This window comes from Salvelinus alpinus, chromosome 17, assembly GCF_045679555.1.
Source record: "Salvelinus alpinus chromosome 17, SLU_Salpinus.1, whole genome shotgun sequence".
In the NCBI taxonomy this organism is placed as follows: domain Eukaryota; kingdom Metazoa; phylum Chordata; class Actinopteri; order Salmoniformes; family Salmonidae; genus Salvelinus; species Salvelinus alpinus.
In genome coordinates, this window is record NC_092102.1 from 55102796 (window position 1) to 55119503 (window position 16708).

The 16708-nt window shown below is 43.3% G+C and overlaps 1 protein-coding gene across 2 annotated transcripts in view; it reads right to left on the reverse strand.

The window, feature by feature from the left end:
* The window catches only part of ndnl2 (necdin-like 2), a 71755-nt gene that overhangs the window by 14636 nt on the left and 40411 nt on the right, over positions 1-16708 (reverse strand). For both annotated transcript variants that reach the window (XM_071349448.1, XM_071349447.1), the window contains exon 9: positions 8684-8798. In XM_071349448.1, coding sequence (XP_071205549.1) covers positions 8684-8798 — 115 coding nt within the window. The remainder of the gene's footprint in view (positions 1-8683; positions 8799-16708) is intronic.

Genomic DNA, 16708 nt, shown 5'->3' on the forward strand with positions numbered 1-16708 from the left:
AGTAATGGTAGTGACTGGTTATAGTAATGGTAGTGACTGGTTATAGTAGTGGTAGTGACTGGTTATAGTAGTGACTGGTTATAGTAGTGGTAGTGACTGGTTATAGTAGTGGTAGTGACTGGTTATAGTAGTGGTAGTGACTGGTTATAGTAGTGGCAGTGACTGGTTATAGTAGTGGCAGTGACTGGTTATAGTAGTGGCAGTGACTGGTTATAGTAGTGGCAGTGACTGGTTATAGTAGTGGTAGTGACTGGTTATAGTAGTGGTAGTGACTGGTTATAGTAGTGGTAGTGACTGGTTATAGTAGTGGTAGTGACTGGTTATAGTAGTGGTAGTGACTGGTTATAGTAGTGGTAGTGACTGGTTATAGTAGTGGTAGTGACTGGTTATAGTAGTGACTGGTTATAGTAGTGACTGGTTATAGTAGTGGTAGTGACTGGTTATAGTAGTGGCAGTGACTGGTTATAGTAGTGGCAGTGACTGGTTATAGTAGTGGCAGTGACTGGTTATAGTAGTGGTAGTGACTGGTTATAGTAGTGGCAGTGACTGGTTATAGTAGTGGCAGTGACTGGTTATAGTAGTGGTAGTGACTGGTTATAGTAGTGGTAGTGACTGGTTATAGTAGTGGTAGTGACTGGTTATAGTAGTGGTAGTGACTGGTTATAGTAATGGTAGTGACTGGTTATAGTAGTGACTGGTTATAGTAATGGTAGTGACTGGTTATAGTAGTGACTGGTTATAGTAGTGTAGTGACTGGTTATAGTAGTGGCAGTGACTGGTTATAGTAGTGGTAGTGACTGGTTATAGTAGTGGTAGTGACTGGTTATAGTAGTGACTAGTTATAGTAATGGTAGTGACTGGTTATAGTAGTGGCAGTGACTGGTTATAGTAGTGGCAGTGACTGGTTATAGTAGTGGTAGTGACTGGTTATAGTAGTGACTGGTTATAGTAATGGTAGTGACTGGTTATAGTAGTGGCAGTGACTGGTTATAGTAGTGGTAGTGACTGGTTATAGTAGTGGTAGTGACTGGTTATAGTAGTGGCTGGTTATAGTAATGGTAGTGACTGGTTATAGTAGTGACTGGTTATAGTAGTGACTGGTTATAGTAGTGACTGGTTATAGTAGTGACTGGTTATAGTAGTGGCAGTGACTGGTTATAGTAGTGGCAGTGACTGGTTATAGTAGTGGTAGTGACTGGTTATAGTAGTGGTAGTGACTGGTTATAGTAGTGGTAGTGACTGGTTATAGTAGTGGTAGTGACTGGTTATAGTAGTGACTGGTTATAGTAGTGGTAGTGACTGGTTATAGTAGTGGTAGTGACTGGTTATAGTAGTGGTAGTGACTGGTTATAGTAATGGTAGTGACTGGTTATAGTAGTGACTGGTTATAGTAGTGGCTGGTTATAGTAGTGACTGGTTATAGAAGTGGTATTGACTGGTTATAGTAGTGGCAGTGACTGGTTATAGTAGTGGCAGTGACTGGTTATAGTAGTGGCAGTGACTGGTTATAGTAGTGGTAGTGACTGGTTATAGTAGTGACTGGTTATAGTAGTGGTAGTGACTGGTTATAGTAATGGTAGTGACTGGTTATAGTAGTGGTAGTGACTGGTTATAGTAGTGACTGGTTATAGTAGTGGTAGTGACTGGTTATAGTAGTGGTAGTGACTGGTTATAGTAGTGGTAGTGACTGGTTATAGTAGTGGTAGTGACTGGTTATAGTAGTGGCAGTGACTGGTTATAGTAGTGGTAGTGACTGATTATAGTAGTGGTAGTGACTGGTTATAGTAGTGGTAGTGACTGGTTATAGTAGTGACTGGTTATAGTAGTGACTGGTTATAGTAGTGGTAGTGACTGGTTATAGTTATAGTAGTGGTAGTGACTGGTTATAGTAGTGGTAGTGACTGGTTATAGTAGTGGCAGTGACTGGTTATAGTAGTGGTAGTGACTGGTTATAGTAGTGACTGGTTATAGTAGTGACTGGTTATAGTAGTGGTAGTGACTGGTTATAGTAGTGGCAGTGACTGGTTATAGTAGTGGCAGTGACTGGTTATAGTAGTGGCAGTGACTGGTTATAGTAGTGGTAGTGACTGGTTATAGTAGTGGCAGTGACTGGTTATAGTAGTGGTAGTGACTGATTATAGTAGTGGTAGTGACTGGTTATAGTAGTGGTAGTGACTGGTTATAGTAGTGACTGGTTATAGTAGTGACTGGTTATAGTAGTGGTAGTGACTGGTTATAGTTATAGTAGTGGTAGTGACTGGTTATAGTAGTGACTGGTTATAGTAGTGGTAGTGACTGGTTATAGTAGTGGCAGTGACTGGTTATAGTAGTGGCAGTGACTGGTTATAGTAGTGGCAGTGACTGGTTATAGTAGTGGCAGTGACTGGTTATAGTAGTGGCAGTGACTGGTTATAGTAGTGGCAGTGACTGGTTATAGTAGTGGCAGTGACTGGTTATAGTAGTGGCAGTGACTGGTTATAGTAGTGGCAGTGACTGGTTATAGTAGTGGTAGTGACTGGTTATAGTAGTGGTAGTGACTGGTTATAGTAGTGGTAGTGACTGGTTATAGTAGTGGTAGTGACTGGTTATAGTAGTGGTAGTGACTGGTTATAGTAGTGGTAGTGACTGGTTATAGTAGTGACTGGTTATAGTAGTGACTGGTTATAGTAATGGTAGTGACTGGTTATAGTAGTGACTGGTTATAGTAGTGTAGTGACTGGTTATAGTAGTGGCAGTGACTGGTTATAGTAGTGGTAGTGACTGGTTATAGTAGTGACTAGTTATAGTAATGGTAGTGACTGGTTATAGTAGTGGCAGTGACTGGTTATAGTAGTGGTAGTGACTGGTTATAGTAGTGGTAGTGACTGGTTATAGTAGTGACTGGTTATAGTAATGGTAGTGACTGGTTATAGTAGTGGCAGTGACTGGTTATAGTAGTGGTAGTGACTGGTTATAGTAGTGGTAGTGACTGGTTATAGTAGTGGCTGGTTATAGTAATGGTAGTGACTGGTTATAGTAGTGACTGGTTATAGTAGTGACTGGTTATAGTAGTGACTGGTTATAGTAGTGGCAGTGACTGGTTATAGTAGTGGTAGTGACTGGTTATAGTAGTGGTAGTGACTGGTTATAGTAGTGGTAGTGACTGGTTATAGTAGTGGTAGTGACTGGTTATAGTAGTGGTAGTGACTGGTTATAGTAGTGGCTGGTTATAGTAGTGACTGGTTATAGTAGTGGTATTGACTGGTTATAGTAGTGGCAGTGACTGGTTATAGTAGTGGCAGTGACTGGTTATAGTAGTGGCAGTGACTGGTTATAGTAGTGGCAGTGACTGGTTATAGTAGTGGTAGTGACTGGTTATAGTAGTGACTGGTTATAGTAGTGGTAGTGACTGGTTATAGTAATGGTAGTGACTGGTTATAGTAATGGTAGTGACTGGTTATAGTAGTGGTAGTGACTGGTTATAGTAGTGACTGGTTATAGTAGTGGTAGTGACTGGTTATAGTAGTGGTAGTGACTGGTTATAGTAGTGGTAGTGACTGGTTATAGTAGTGGCAGTGACTGGTTATAGTAGTGGCAGTGACTGGTTATAGTAGTGGCAGTGACTGGTTATAGTAGTGGCAGTGACTGGTTATAGTAGTGGTAGTGACTGGTTATAGTAGTGGTAGTGACTGGTTATAGTAGTGGTAGTGACTGGTTATAGTAGTGGTAGTGACTGGTTATAGTAGTGGTAGTGACTGGTTATAGTAGTGGTAGTGACTGGTTATAGTAGTGGTAGTGACTGGTTATAGTAGTGGTAGTGACTGGTTATAGTAGTGACTGGTTATAGTAGTGGTAGTGACTGGTTATAGTAGTGGCAGTGACTGGTTATAGTAGTGGCAGTGACTGGTTATAGTAGTGGCAGTGACTGGTTATAGTAGTGGCAGTGACTGGTTATAGTAGTGGTAGTGACTGGTTATAGTAGTGGCAGTGACTGGTTATAGTAGTGGCAGTGACTGGTTATAGTAGTGGTAGTGACTGGTTATAGTAGTGGTAGTGACTGGTTATAGTAGTGGTAGTGACTGGTTATAGTAGTGGTAGTGACTGGTTATAGTAATGGTAGTGACTGGTTATAGTAGTGACTGGTTATAGTAATGGTAGTGACTGGTTATAGTAGTGACTGGTTATAGTAGTGTAGTGACTGGTTATAGTAGTGGCAGTGACTGGTTATAGTAGTGGTAGTGACTGGTTATAGTAGTGGTAGTGACTGGTTATAGTAGTGACTAGTTATAGTAATGGTAGTGACTGGTTATAGTAGTGGCAGTGACTGGTTATAGTAGTGGCAGTGACTGGTTATAGTAGTGGTAGTGACTGGTTATAGTAGTGACTGGTTATAGTAATGGTAGTGACTGGTTATAGTAGTGGCAGTGACTGGTTATAGTAGTGGTAGTGACTGGTTATAGTAGTGGTAGTGACTGGTTATAGTAGTGGCTGGTTATAGTAATGGTAGTGACTGGTTATAGTAGTGACTGGTTATAGTAGTGACTGGTTATAGTAGTGGCAGTGACTGGTTATAGTAGTGGCAGTGACTGGTTATAGTAGTGGTAGTGACTGGTTATAGTAGTGGTAGTGACTGGTTATAGTAGTGGTAGTGACTGGTTATAGTAGTGGTAGTGACTGGTTATAGTAGTGACTGGTTATAGTAGTGGTAGTGACTGGTTATAGTAGTGGTAGTGACTGGTTATAGTAGTGGTAGTGACTGGTTATAGTAATGGTAGTGACTGGTTATAGTAGTGACTGGTTATAGTAGTGGCTGGTTATAGTAGTGACTGGTTATAGAAGTGGTATTGACTGGTTATAGTAGTGGCAGTGACTGGTTATAGTAGTGGCAGTGACTGGTTATAGTAGTGGCAGTGACTGGTTATAGTAGTGGTAGTGACTGGTTATAGTAGTGACTGGTTATAGTAGTGGTAGTGACTGGTTATAGTAATGGTAGTGACTGGTTATAGTAGTGGTAGTGACTGGTTATAGTAGTGACTGGTTATAGTAGTGGTAGTGACTGGTTATAGTAGTGGTAGTGACTGGTTATAGTAGTGGTAGTGACTGGTTATAGTAGTGGTAGTGACTGGTTATAGTAGTGGCAGTGACTGGTTATAGTAGTGGTAGTGACTGATTATAGTAGTGGTAGTGACTGGTTATAGTAGTGGTAGTGACTGGTTATAGTAGTGACTGGTTATAGTAGTGACTGGTTATAGTAGTGGTAGTGACTGGTTATAGTTATAGTAGTGGTAGTGACTGGTTATAGTAGTGGTAGTGACTGGTTATAGTAGTGGCAGTGACTGGTTATAGTAGTGGTAGTGACTGGTTATAGTAGTGACTGGTTATAGTAGTGACTGGTTATAGTAGTGGTAGTGACTGGTTATAGTTATAGTAGTGGTAGTGACTGGTTATAGTTATAGTAGTGGTAGTGACTGGTTATAGTAGTGACTGGTTATAGTAGTGACTGGTTATAGTAGTGGTAGTGACTGGTTATAGTAGTGACTGGTTATAGTAGTGGTAGTGACTGGTTATAGTTATAGTAGTGGTAGTGACTGGTTATAGTAGTGGGAGTCACTGGTTATAGTAATGGTAGTGTCTACAGTAGTAATGGTAGTTACTGGTTATAGTTATAGTCACCGTTGCTACCCCCTAAGTAGTTGTGGGGTCAGTAGTTGCGTGGTCAGTAGTTGCGTGGTCAGTAGTTGTGGTTGTGCTCAGTAGTGGTCATTAATTGTGTGGTCAGTAGTTGTGTGGTGAGTAGTTGTGTGGTCAGTAGTTGCGTGGTCAGTAGTTGCGTGGTCAGTAGTTGCGTGGTCAGTAGTTGCGTGGTCAGTAGTTGCGTGGTCAGTAGTTGCGTGGTCAGTAGTTGCGTGGTCAGTAGTTGCGTGGTCAGTAGTTGCGTGGTCAGTAGTTGCGTGGTCAGTAGTTGCGTGGTCAGTAGTTGCGTGGTCAGTAGTTGTGTGGGTCAGTAGTTGTGTGGGTCAGTAGTTGTGTGGGTCAGTAGTTGTGTGGGTCAGTAGTTGCGTGGTCAGTAGTTGTGTGGGTCAGTAGTTGTTGGTCAGTAGTTGTGTGGTTGTGGAGAGTTGCGGGTCAGGAGTTGAACAAAGTGCAATGAGAAGTTATCGGGTGAAGTATGAAGCAAGTGGTCGAAGACAGTTTCGCTCTATCCAATCAGAGGGGTACAGCCCGCCCTTCTCTTTACACCTCTATCCAATCAGAGGGGTACAGCCCGCCCTTCTCTTTACACCTCTATCCAATCAGAGGGGTACAGCCCGCCCTTCTCTTTACACCTCTATCCAATCAGAGGGGTACAGCCCGCCCTTCTCTTTACACCTCTATCCAATCAGAGGGGTACAGCCCGCCCTTCTCTTTACACCTCTATCCAATCAGAGGGGTACAGCCCGCCCTTCTCTTTACACCCGTGCAAACTAGCCAGTCGAGTTATTTAAAGCATCGATCCTGAGGAGGACGACGAAGCTAGTAGGTAGAACCCTGAACGCCCGAGCCCTACCCATGCCGTCGACGTTCAGGCCCGACACGACCCTAACCCTACCCATGCCGTCGACGTTCAGGCCCGACACGACCCTAACCCTAACTCTACCCATGCCGTCGACGTTCAGGCCCGACACGACCCTAATCCTACCCATGCCGTCGACGTTCAGGCCCGACACGACCCTAACCCTAACCCTACCCATGCCGTCGACGTTCAGGCCCGACACGACCCGTTTGCTTCTGACAAATTTAAGGCAAAGCCCAGCCGAAACCAGCAATATCTTCCTCCGCTAGTAAATACATCAGCTGCTCGCTCCACATGGCGATCTCTCCCTGGACACAGGCTGCTCGCTCCACATGGCGATCTCTCCCTGGACACAGGCTGCTCGCTCCACATGGCGATCTCTCCCTGGACATAGGCAGCTCGCTCCACATGGCGATCTCTCCCTGGACACAGGCTGCTCGCTCCACATGGCGATCTCTCCCTGGACATAGGCAGCTCGCTCCACATGGCGATCTCTCCCTGGACATAGGCAGCTCGCTCCACATGGCGGCTCTGAGTCTGCGAGTTTCCACAGCAACTGTTCCGCTTGAGCTGCTCAATGACGAGACAGTGCCAAGTGTTCACACCGCTTGACTTTTCCACATTTTATTGTGTTACAGCCTGAATTTAAAATGGATGACATTGAGATGTTGTGTCACTGGCCTACACACCCCACCCCAAAATGTCAAAGTTACATTTTATTTGTAATAATAAGAAATTAAAAGCTGAAACGTCTTGAGTCAATAAGTATTCAACCACTTTGTTATGGCAAGTCTAAATACGTTTAGGAGTAACAATGTGCTTATCAAATAGCCAGTATTTAACACAGAATGAGTCCATGCAACTTATTATGCAAACATGATTAACTACCCCATCCCTGTACCCCACACATATAATTATACCGTTTTTTTGTTACGTTACAGCCTCATTCTACACACACTACCCCATAATTACAAAGCAAAAACAGGTTAAGAAATGCTAGCAAATTTATTTAAAAAATAAACAGAAATATTAAATTTGCATGCTTCACCATAGGGATGGTGCCAGGTTTCCTCCAGAGGTGACGCTTGGCATTCAGGCCAAAGAGTTCAGTCTTGGTTTCATCAGACCAGAGAATCTTGTTTCAGAGTCTTTAGGTGTCTTTTGGCAAACTCCAAGCGGGCTGTCATGTGCCTTTTACTGAGGAGTGGCTTGCGTCTGGCCACTCTACCATAAAGGCCTGATTGGTGGAGTGCTGTAGAGATTGTCCTTCTGGAAGTTTCTCTCATCTAGACAGAGGAACTCTAGATATCTGTCATTGACCATTGGGTTCTTGGTCACCTCCCTGACCAAGACCCTTCTCCCCCGATTGCTCAGTTTAGCCAGGCGGCCAGCTCTAGGAAGAGTCTTGGTGGTTCCAAACTTCTTCCATTTAATAATGATGGAGGCCACTGTGTTCTTGGGGACCTACAATGCTGCAGAAATGTTTTGGTACCCTTCCCCAGATCTGTGCCTCGACACAATCCTGTCTCGGAGCTCTACGGACAAATATTTCAACCTCATGACTTGGATTTTGCTCTGACATGCACTGTCAACTGTGGGACCTTATATAGACAGGTGTGTGTCTTTCCACATCATGTCCAATCAATTAAATTAACCACAAGTAGACTTCAATCAAGTTGTAGAAACATCTCAAGGATGATCAATGGAAACAGGATGCACCTGAGCTCAATTTCGATTCTCATAACAAAGGGTCTGAATATTTATGTAAATAAGGTTTTTCAGTTTTTTTATTTGTAATACATTTGCTAAAAACCTAGTTCCTATTTGTCATTATGGAGTATTGTGTGTAGATTGAGGGAAAAAATGAATTTAATCAATTTTAGAATAAGGCGTTAACGTAACAAAATGTGGAAAATGTCAAGGGGTCTGAATACTTTCCGAATGCACTGGAGTTGCTTTCCAAGACGACAGTGAATGTTCCCGATGGTTACAGATTTGACTCGTATCGGCTTGACAATCTAACAACAAGACCTGAAAATGCCCTTCTAGCGATGAACAACAACCAAATGGGGTGTGTAGACTTTCACTATGCACTAAACACACATGTTGATTACACCCCCCCCCCTACCCCAGGAGGCGGCAGTGTCTCACCTGTCCAATGAACTCCAGTAGTTTGACCTTTGACACCTCCATGTCCGCCCTTTGACCCCAACGGAACTCAAACTCCAACGGCTCTGTGTGGGGGATACGCACATACTCCAGGTACCTACACACACACACACACACACACACACACACACACACACACACACACACACACACACACACACACACACACACACACACACAGGTTAAGTCCATCCATTTTACGGACAGTTGAATCAACCGACGGGTGAAAAGTACTTAGAGAAACAGCAGAGGTCCAAGAATAGATCAGCACATTTTATAAAGTCGACTACTCATAGTCTCTGGTTATCATACACACGTCACCCTGGTCACACACACGTACAAACACACATAGTATAACGTTTAAAATGTGTGGAGTGTAAGGAGGCGCTGACAGTGATGTGGTCTCGGGTCTCATCTTCCTACTACTATGGTGTGGTATAGACAGGTTCTCATCTTCCTACTACTATGGTGTGGTATAGACAGGTTCTCATCTTCCTACTACTATGGTGTGGTATAGACAGGTTCTCATCTTCCTACTACTATGGTGTGGTATAGACAGGTTCTCATCTTCCTACTACTATGGTGTGGTATAGACAGGTTCTCATCTTCCTACTACTATGGTGTGGTATAGACAGGTTCTCATCTTCCTACTACTATGGTGTGGTATAGACAGGTTCTCATCTTCCTACTACTATGGTGTGGTATAGACAGGTTCTCATCTTCCTACTACTATGGTGTGGTATAGACAGGTTCTCATCTTCCTACTACTATGGTGTGGTATAGACAGGTTCTCATCTTCCTACTACTATGGTGGGGTATAGACAGGTTCTCATCTTCCTACTACTGTGGTGTGGTATAGACAGGTTCTCATCTTCCTACTACTATGGTGTGGTATAGACAGGTTCTCATCTTCCTACTACTGTGGTGTGGTATAGACAGGTTCTCATCTTCCTACTACTATGGTGTGGTATAGACAGGTTCTCATCTTCCTACTACTATGGTGTGGTATAGACAGGTTCTCATCTTCCTACTACTATGGTGTGGTATAGACAGGTTCTCATCTTCCTACTACTGTGGTGTGGTATAGACAGGTTCTCATCTTCCTACTACTATGGTGTGGTATAGACAGGTTCTCATCTTCCTACTACTATGGTGTGGTATAGACAGGTTCTCATCTTCCTACTACTGTGGTGTGGTATAGACAGGTTCTCATCTTCCTACTACTATGGTGTGGTATAGACAGGTTCTCATCTTCCTACTACTATGGTGTGGTATAGACAGGTTCTCATCTTCCTACTACTGTGGTGGGGTATAGACAGGTTCTCATCTTCCTACTACTATGGTGTGGTATAGACAGGTTCTCATCTTCCTACTACTGTGGTGTGGTATAGACAGGTTCTCATCTTCCTACTACTGTGGTGTGGTATAGACAGGTTCTCATCTTCCTACTACTATGGTGTGGTATAGACAGGTTCTCATCTTCCTACTACTATGGTGTGGTATAGACAGGTTCTCATCTTCCTACTACTATGGTGTGGTATAGACAGGTTCTCATCTTCCTACTACTATGGTGTGGTATAGACAGGTTCTCATCTTCCTACTACTATGGTGTGGTATAGACAGGTTCTCATCTTCCTACTACTATGGTGTGGTATAGACAGGTTCTCATCTTCCTACTACTATGGTGTGGTATAGACAGGTTCTCATCTTCCTACTACCGTGGTGTGGTATAGACAGGTTCTCATCTTCCTACTACTATGGTGTGGTATAGACAGGTTCTCATCTTCCTACTACTGTGGTGGGGTATAGACAGGTTCTCATCTTCCTACTACTGTGGTGTGGTATAGACAGGTTCTCATCTTCCTACTACTATGGTGTGGTATAGACAGGTTCTCATCTTCCTACTACTATGGTGTGGTATAGACAGGTTCTCATCTTCCTACTACTATGGTGTGGTATAGACAGGTTCTCATCTTCCTACTACTATGGTGTGGTATAGACAGGTTCTCATCTTCCTACTACTATGGTGTGGTATAGACAGGTTCTCATCTTCCTACTACTATGGTGGGGTATAGACAGGTTCTCATCTTCCTACTACTATGGTGTGGTATAGACAGGTTCTCATCTTCCTACTACTGTGGTGTGGTATAGACAGGTTCTCATCTTCCTACTACTATGGTGTGGTATAGACAGGTTCTCATCTTCCTACTACTATGGTGTGGTATAGACAGGTTCTCATCTTCCTACTACTGTGGTGTGGTATAGACAGGTTCTCATCTTCCTACTACTGTGGTGTGGTATAGACAGGTTCTCATCTTCCTACTACCGTGGTGTGGTATAGACAGGTTCTCATCTTCCTACTACTATGGTGTGGTATAGACAGGTTCTCATCTTCCTACTACCGTGGTGTGGTATAGACAGGTTCTCATCTTCCTACTACTGTGGTGTGGTATAGACAGGTTCTCATCTTCCTACTACTATGGTGTGGTATAGACAGGTTCTCATCTTCCTACTACTGTGGTGTGGTATAGACAGGTTCTCATCTTCCTACTACTGTGGTGTGGTATAGACAGGTTCTCATCTTCCTACTACTATGGTGTGGTATAGACAGGTTCTCATCTTCCTACTACTATGGTGTGGTATAGACAGGTTCTCATCTTCCTACTACTGTGGTGTGGTATAGACAGGTTCTCATCTTCCTACTACTATGGTGTGGTATAGACAGGTTCTCATCTTCCTACTACTATGGTGTGGTATAGACAGGTTCTCATCTTCCTACTACTGTGGTGTGGTATAGACAGGTTCTCATCTTCCTACTACCGTGGTGTGGTATAGACAGGTTCTCATCTTCCTACTACTGTGGTGTGGTATAGACAGGTTCTCATCTTCCTACTACTGTGGTGTGGTATAGACAGGTTCTCATCTTCCTACTACTATGGTGTGGTATAGACAGGTTCTCATCTTCCTACTACTATGGTGTGGTATAGACAGGTTCTCATCTTCCTACTACTATGGTGTGGTATAGACAGGTTCTCATCTTCCTACTACTGTGGTGTGGTATAGACAGGTTCTCATCTTCCTACTACTATGGTGTGGTATAGACAGGTTCTCATCTTCCTACTACTATGGTGTGGTATAGACAGGTTCTCATCTTCCTACTACCGTGGTGTGGTATAGACAGGTTCTCATCTTCCTACTACTGTGGTGTGGTATAGACAGGTTCTCATCTTCCTACTACTATGGTGGGGTATAGACAGGTTCTCATCTTCCTACTACTATGGTGTGGTATAGACAGGTTCTCATCTTCCTACTACTATGGTGTGGTATAGACAGGTTCTCATCTTCCTACTACTGTGGTGGGGTATAGACAGGTTCTCATCTTCCTACTACTATGGTGTGGTATAGACAGGTTCTCATCTTCCTACTACTATGGTGTGGTATAGACAGGTTCTCATCTTCCTACTACTATGGTGTGGTATAGACAGGTTCTCATCTTCCTACTACTATGGTGTGGTATAGACAGGTTCTCATCTTCCTACTACTATGGTGTGGTATAGACAGGTTCTCATCTTCCTACTACTATGGTGTGGTATAGACAGGTTCTCATCTTCCTACTACTATGGTGGGGTATAGACAGGTTCTCATCTTCCTGCTACTATGGTGTGGTATAGACAGGTTCTCATCTTCCTACTACTATGGTGTGGTATAGACAGGTTCTCATCTTCCTACTACTGTGGTGGGGTATAGACAGGTTCTCATCTTCCTACTACTGTGGTGTGGTATAGACAGGTTCTCATCTTCCTACTACTATGGTGGGGTATAGACAGGTTCTCATCTTCCTACTACTGTGGTGTGGTATAGACAGGTTCTCATCTTCCTACTACTATGGTGTGGTATAGACAGGTTCTCATCTTCCTACTACTATGGTGTGGTATAGACAGGTTCTCATCTTCCTACTACTATGGTGTGGTATAGACAGGTTCTCATCTTCCTACTACTATGGTGGGGTATAGACAGGTTCTCATCTTCCTACTACTATGGTGTGGTATAGACAGGTTCTCATCTTCCTACTACTATGGTGTGGTATAGACAGGTTCTCATCTTCCTACTACTATGGTGTGGTATAGACAGGTTCTCATCTTCCTACTACTATGGTGTGGTATAGACAGGTTCTCATCTTCCTACTACTATGGTGTGGTATAGACAGGTTCTCATCTTCCTACTACTATGGTGTGGTATAGACAGGTTCTCATCTTCCTACTACTATGGTGTGGTATAGACAGGTTCTCATCTTCCTACTACTATGGTGTGGTATAGACAGGTTCTCATCTTCCTACTACTATGGTGTGGTATAGACAGGTTCTCATCTTCCTACTACTATGGTGTGGTATAGACAGGTTCTCATCTTCCTACTACTATGGTGTGGTATAGACAGGTTCTCATCTTCCTACTACTATGGTGTGGTATAGACAGGTTCTCATCTTCCTACTACTATGGTGTGGTATAGACAGGTTCTCATCTTCCTACTACTGTGGTGGGGTATAGACAGGTTCTCATCTTCCTACTACTATGGTGTGGTATAGACAGGTTCTCATCTTCCTACTACTATGGTGTGGTATAGACAGGTTCTCATCTTCCTACTACTGTGGTGGGGTATAGACAGGTTCTCATCTTCCTACTACTATGGTGTGGTATAGACAGGTTCTCATCTTCCTACTACTGTGGTGTGGTATAGACAGGTTCTCATCTTCCTACTACTATGGTGGGGTATAGACAGGTTCTCATCTTCCTACTACTATGGTGTGGTATAGACAGGTTCTCATCTTCCTACTACTATGGTGTGGTATAGACAGGTTCTCATCTTCCTACTACTATGGTGGGGTATAGACAGGTTCTCATCTTCCTACTACTATGGTGTGGTATAGACAGGTTCTCATCTTCCTACTACTATGGTGTGGTATAGACAGGTTCTCATCTTCCTACTACTATGGTGTGGTATAGACAGGTTCTCATCTTCCTACTACTATGGTGTGGTATAGACAGGTTCTCATCTTCCTACTACTGTGGTGTGGTATAGACAGGTTCTCATCTTCCTACTACTATGGTGTGGTATAGACAGGTTCTCATCTTCCTACTACTATGGTGTGGTATAGACAGGTTCTCATCTTCCTACTACTATGGTGTGGTATAGACAGGTTCTCATCTTCCTACTACTGTGGTGTGGTATAGACAGGTTCTCATCTTCCTACTACTATGGTGTGGTATAGACAGGTTCTCATCTTCCTACTACTATGGTGGGGTATAGACAGGTTCTCATCTTCCTACTACTATGGTGTGGTATAGACAGGTTCTCATCTTCCTACTACTGTGGTGTGGTATAGACAGGTTCTCATCTTCCTACTACTATGGTGTGGTATAGACAGGTTCTCATCTTCCTACTACTATGGTGTGGTATAGACAGGTTCTCATCTTCCTACTACTGTGGTGTGGTATAGACAGGTTCTCATCTTCCTACTACTGTGGTGTGGTATAGACAGGTTCTCATCTTCCTACTACTGTGGTGGGGTATAGACAGGTTCTCATCTTCCTACTACTATGGTGTGGTATAGACAGGTTCTCATCTTCCTACTACTATGGTGTGGTATAGACAGGTTCTCATCTTCCTACTACTGTGGTGTGGTATAGACAGGTTCTCATCTTCCTACTACTATGGTGTGGTATAGACAGGTTCTCATCTTCCTACTACTATGGTGTGGTATAGACAGGTTCTCATCTTCCTACTACTGTGGTGTGGTATAGACAGGTTCTCATCTTCCTACTACTATGGTGTGGTATAGACAGGTTCTCATCTTCCTACTACTATGGTGTGGTATAGACAGGTTCTCATCTTCCTACTACTATGGTGTGGTATAGACAGGTTCTCATCTTCCTACTACTATGGTGTGGTATAGACAGGTTCTCATCTTCCTACTACTATGGTGTGGTATAGACAGGTTCTCATCTTCCTACTACCGTGGTGTGGTATAGACAGGTTCTCATCTTCCTACTACTATGGTGTGGTATAGACAGGTTCTCATCTTCCTACTACTATGGTGTGGTATAGACAGGTTCTCATCTTCCTACTACTATGGTGTGGTATAGACAGGTTCTCATCTTCCTACTACTGTGGTGTGGTATAGACAGGTTCTCATCTTCCTACTACTATGGTGTGGTATAGACAGGTTCTCATCTTCCTACTACTGTGGTGTGGTATAGACAGGTTCTCATCTTCCTACTACTATGGTGTGGTATAGACAGGTTCTCATCTTCCTACTACTATGGTGTGGTATAGACAGGTTCTCATCTTCCTACTACTATGGTGTGGTATAGACAGGTTCTCATCTTCCTACTACTATGGTGTGGTATAGACAGGTTCTCATCTTCCTACTACTATGGTGTGGTATAGACAGGTTCTCATCTTCCTACTACTATGGTGTGGTATAGACAGGTTCTCATCTTCCTACTACTATGGTGTGGTATAGACAGGTTCTCATCTTCCTACTACTATGGTGTGGTATAGACAGGTTCTCATCTTCCTACTACTATGGTGGGGTATAGACAGGTTCTCATCTTCCTACTACTGTGGTGTGGTATAGACAGGTTCTCATCTTCCTACTACTGTGGTGTGGTATAGACAGGTTCTCATCTTCCTACTACTATGGTGTGGTATAGACAGGTTCTCATCTTCCTACTACTATGGTGTGGTATAGACAGGTTCTCATCTTCCTACTACTATGGTGTGGTATAGACAGGTTCTCATCTTCCTACTACTGTGGTGTGGTATAGACAGGTTCTCATCTTCCTACTACTATGGTGTGGTATAGACAGGTTCTCATCTTCCTACTACTATGGTGTGGTATAGACAGGTTCTCATCTTCCTACTACTGTGGTGTGGTATAGACAGGTTCTCATCTTCCTACTACTATGGTGTGGTATAGACAGGTTCTCATCTTCCTACTACTATGGTGTGGTATAGACAGGTTCTCATCTTCCTACTACTATGGTGTGGTATAGACAGGTTCTCATCTTCCTACTACTATGGTGTGGTATAGACAGGTTCTCATCTTCCTACTACTATGGTGTGGTATAGACAGGTTCTCATCTTCCTACTACTGTGGTGTGGTATAGACAGGTTCTCATCTTCCTACTACTATGGTGTGGTATAGACAGGTTCTCATCTTCCTACTACTGTGGTGTGGTATAGACAGGTTCTCATCTTCCTACTACTATGGTGTGGTATAGACAGGTTCTCATCTTCCTACTACTATGGTGTGGTATAGACAGGTTCTCATCTTCCTACTACTATGGTGGGGTATAGACAGGTTCTCATCTTCCTACTACTATGGTGGGGTATAGACAGGTTCTCATCTTCCTACTACCGTGGTGTGGTATAGACAGGTTCTCATCTTCCTACTACCGTGGTGTGGTATAGACAGGTTCTCATCTTCCTACTACCGTGGTGTGGTATAGACAGGTTCTCATCTTCCTACTACTGTGGTGGGGTATAGACAGGTTCTCATCTTCCTACTACTGTGGTGTGGTATAGACAGGTTCTCATCTTCCTACTACTATGGTGTGGTATAGACAGGTTCTCATCTTCCTACTACTATGGTGTGGTATAGACAGGTTCTCATCTTCCTACTACCGTGGTGTGGTATAGACAGGTTCTCATCTTCCTACTACCGTGGTGTGGTATAGACAGGTTCTCATCTTCCTACTACTATGGTGTGGTATAGACAGGTTCTCATCTTCCTACTACTATGGTGTGGTATAGACAGGTTCTCATCTTCCTACTACTATGGTGTGGTATAGACAGGTTCTCATCTTCCTACTACTATGGTGTGGTATAGACAGGTTCTCATCTTCCTACTACTATGGTGTGGTATAGACAGGTTCTCATCTTCCTACTACTATGGTGTGGTATAGACAGGTTCTCATCTTCCTACTACTATGGTGTGGTATAGACAG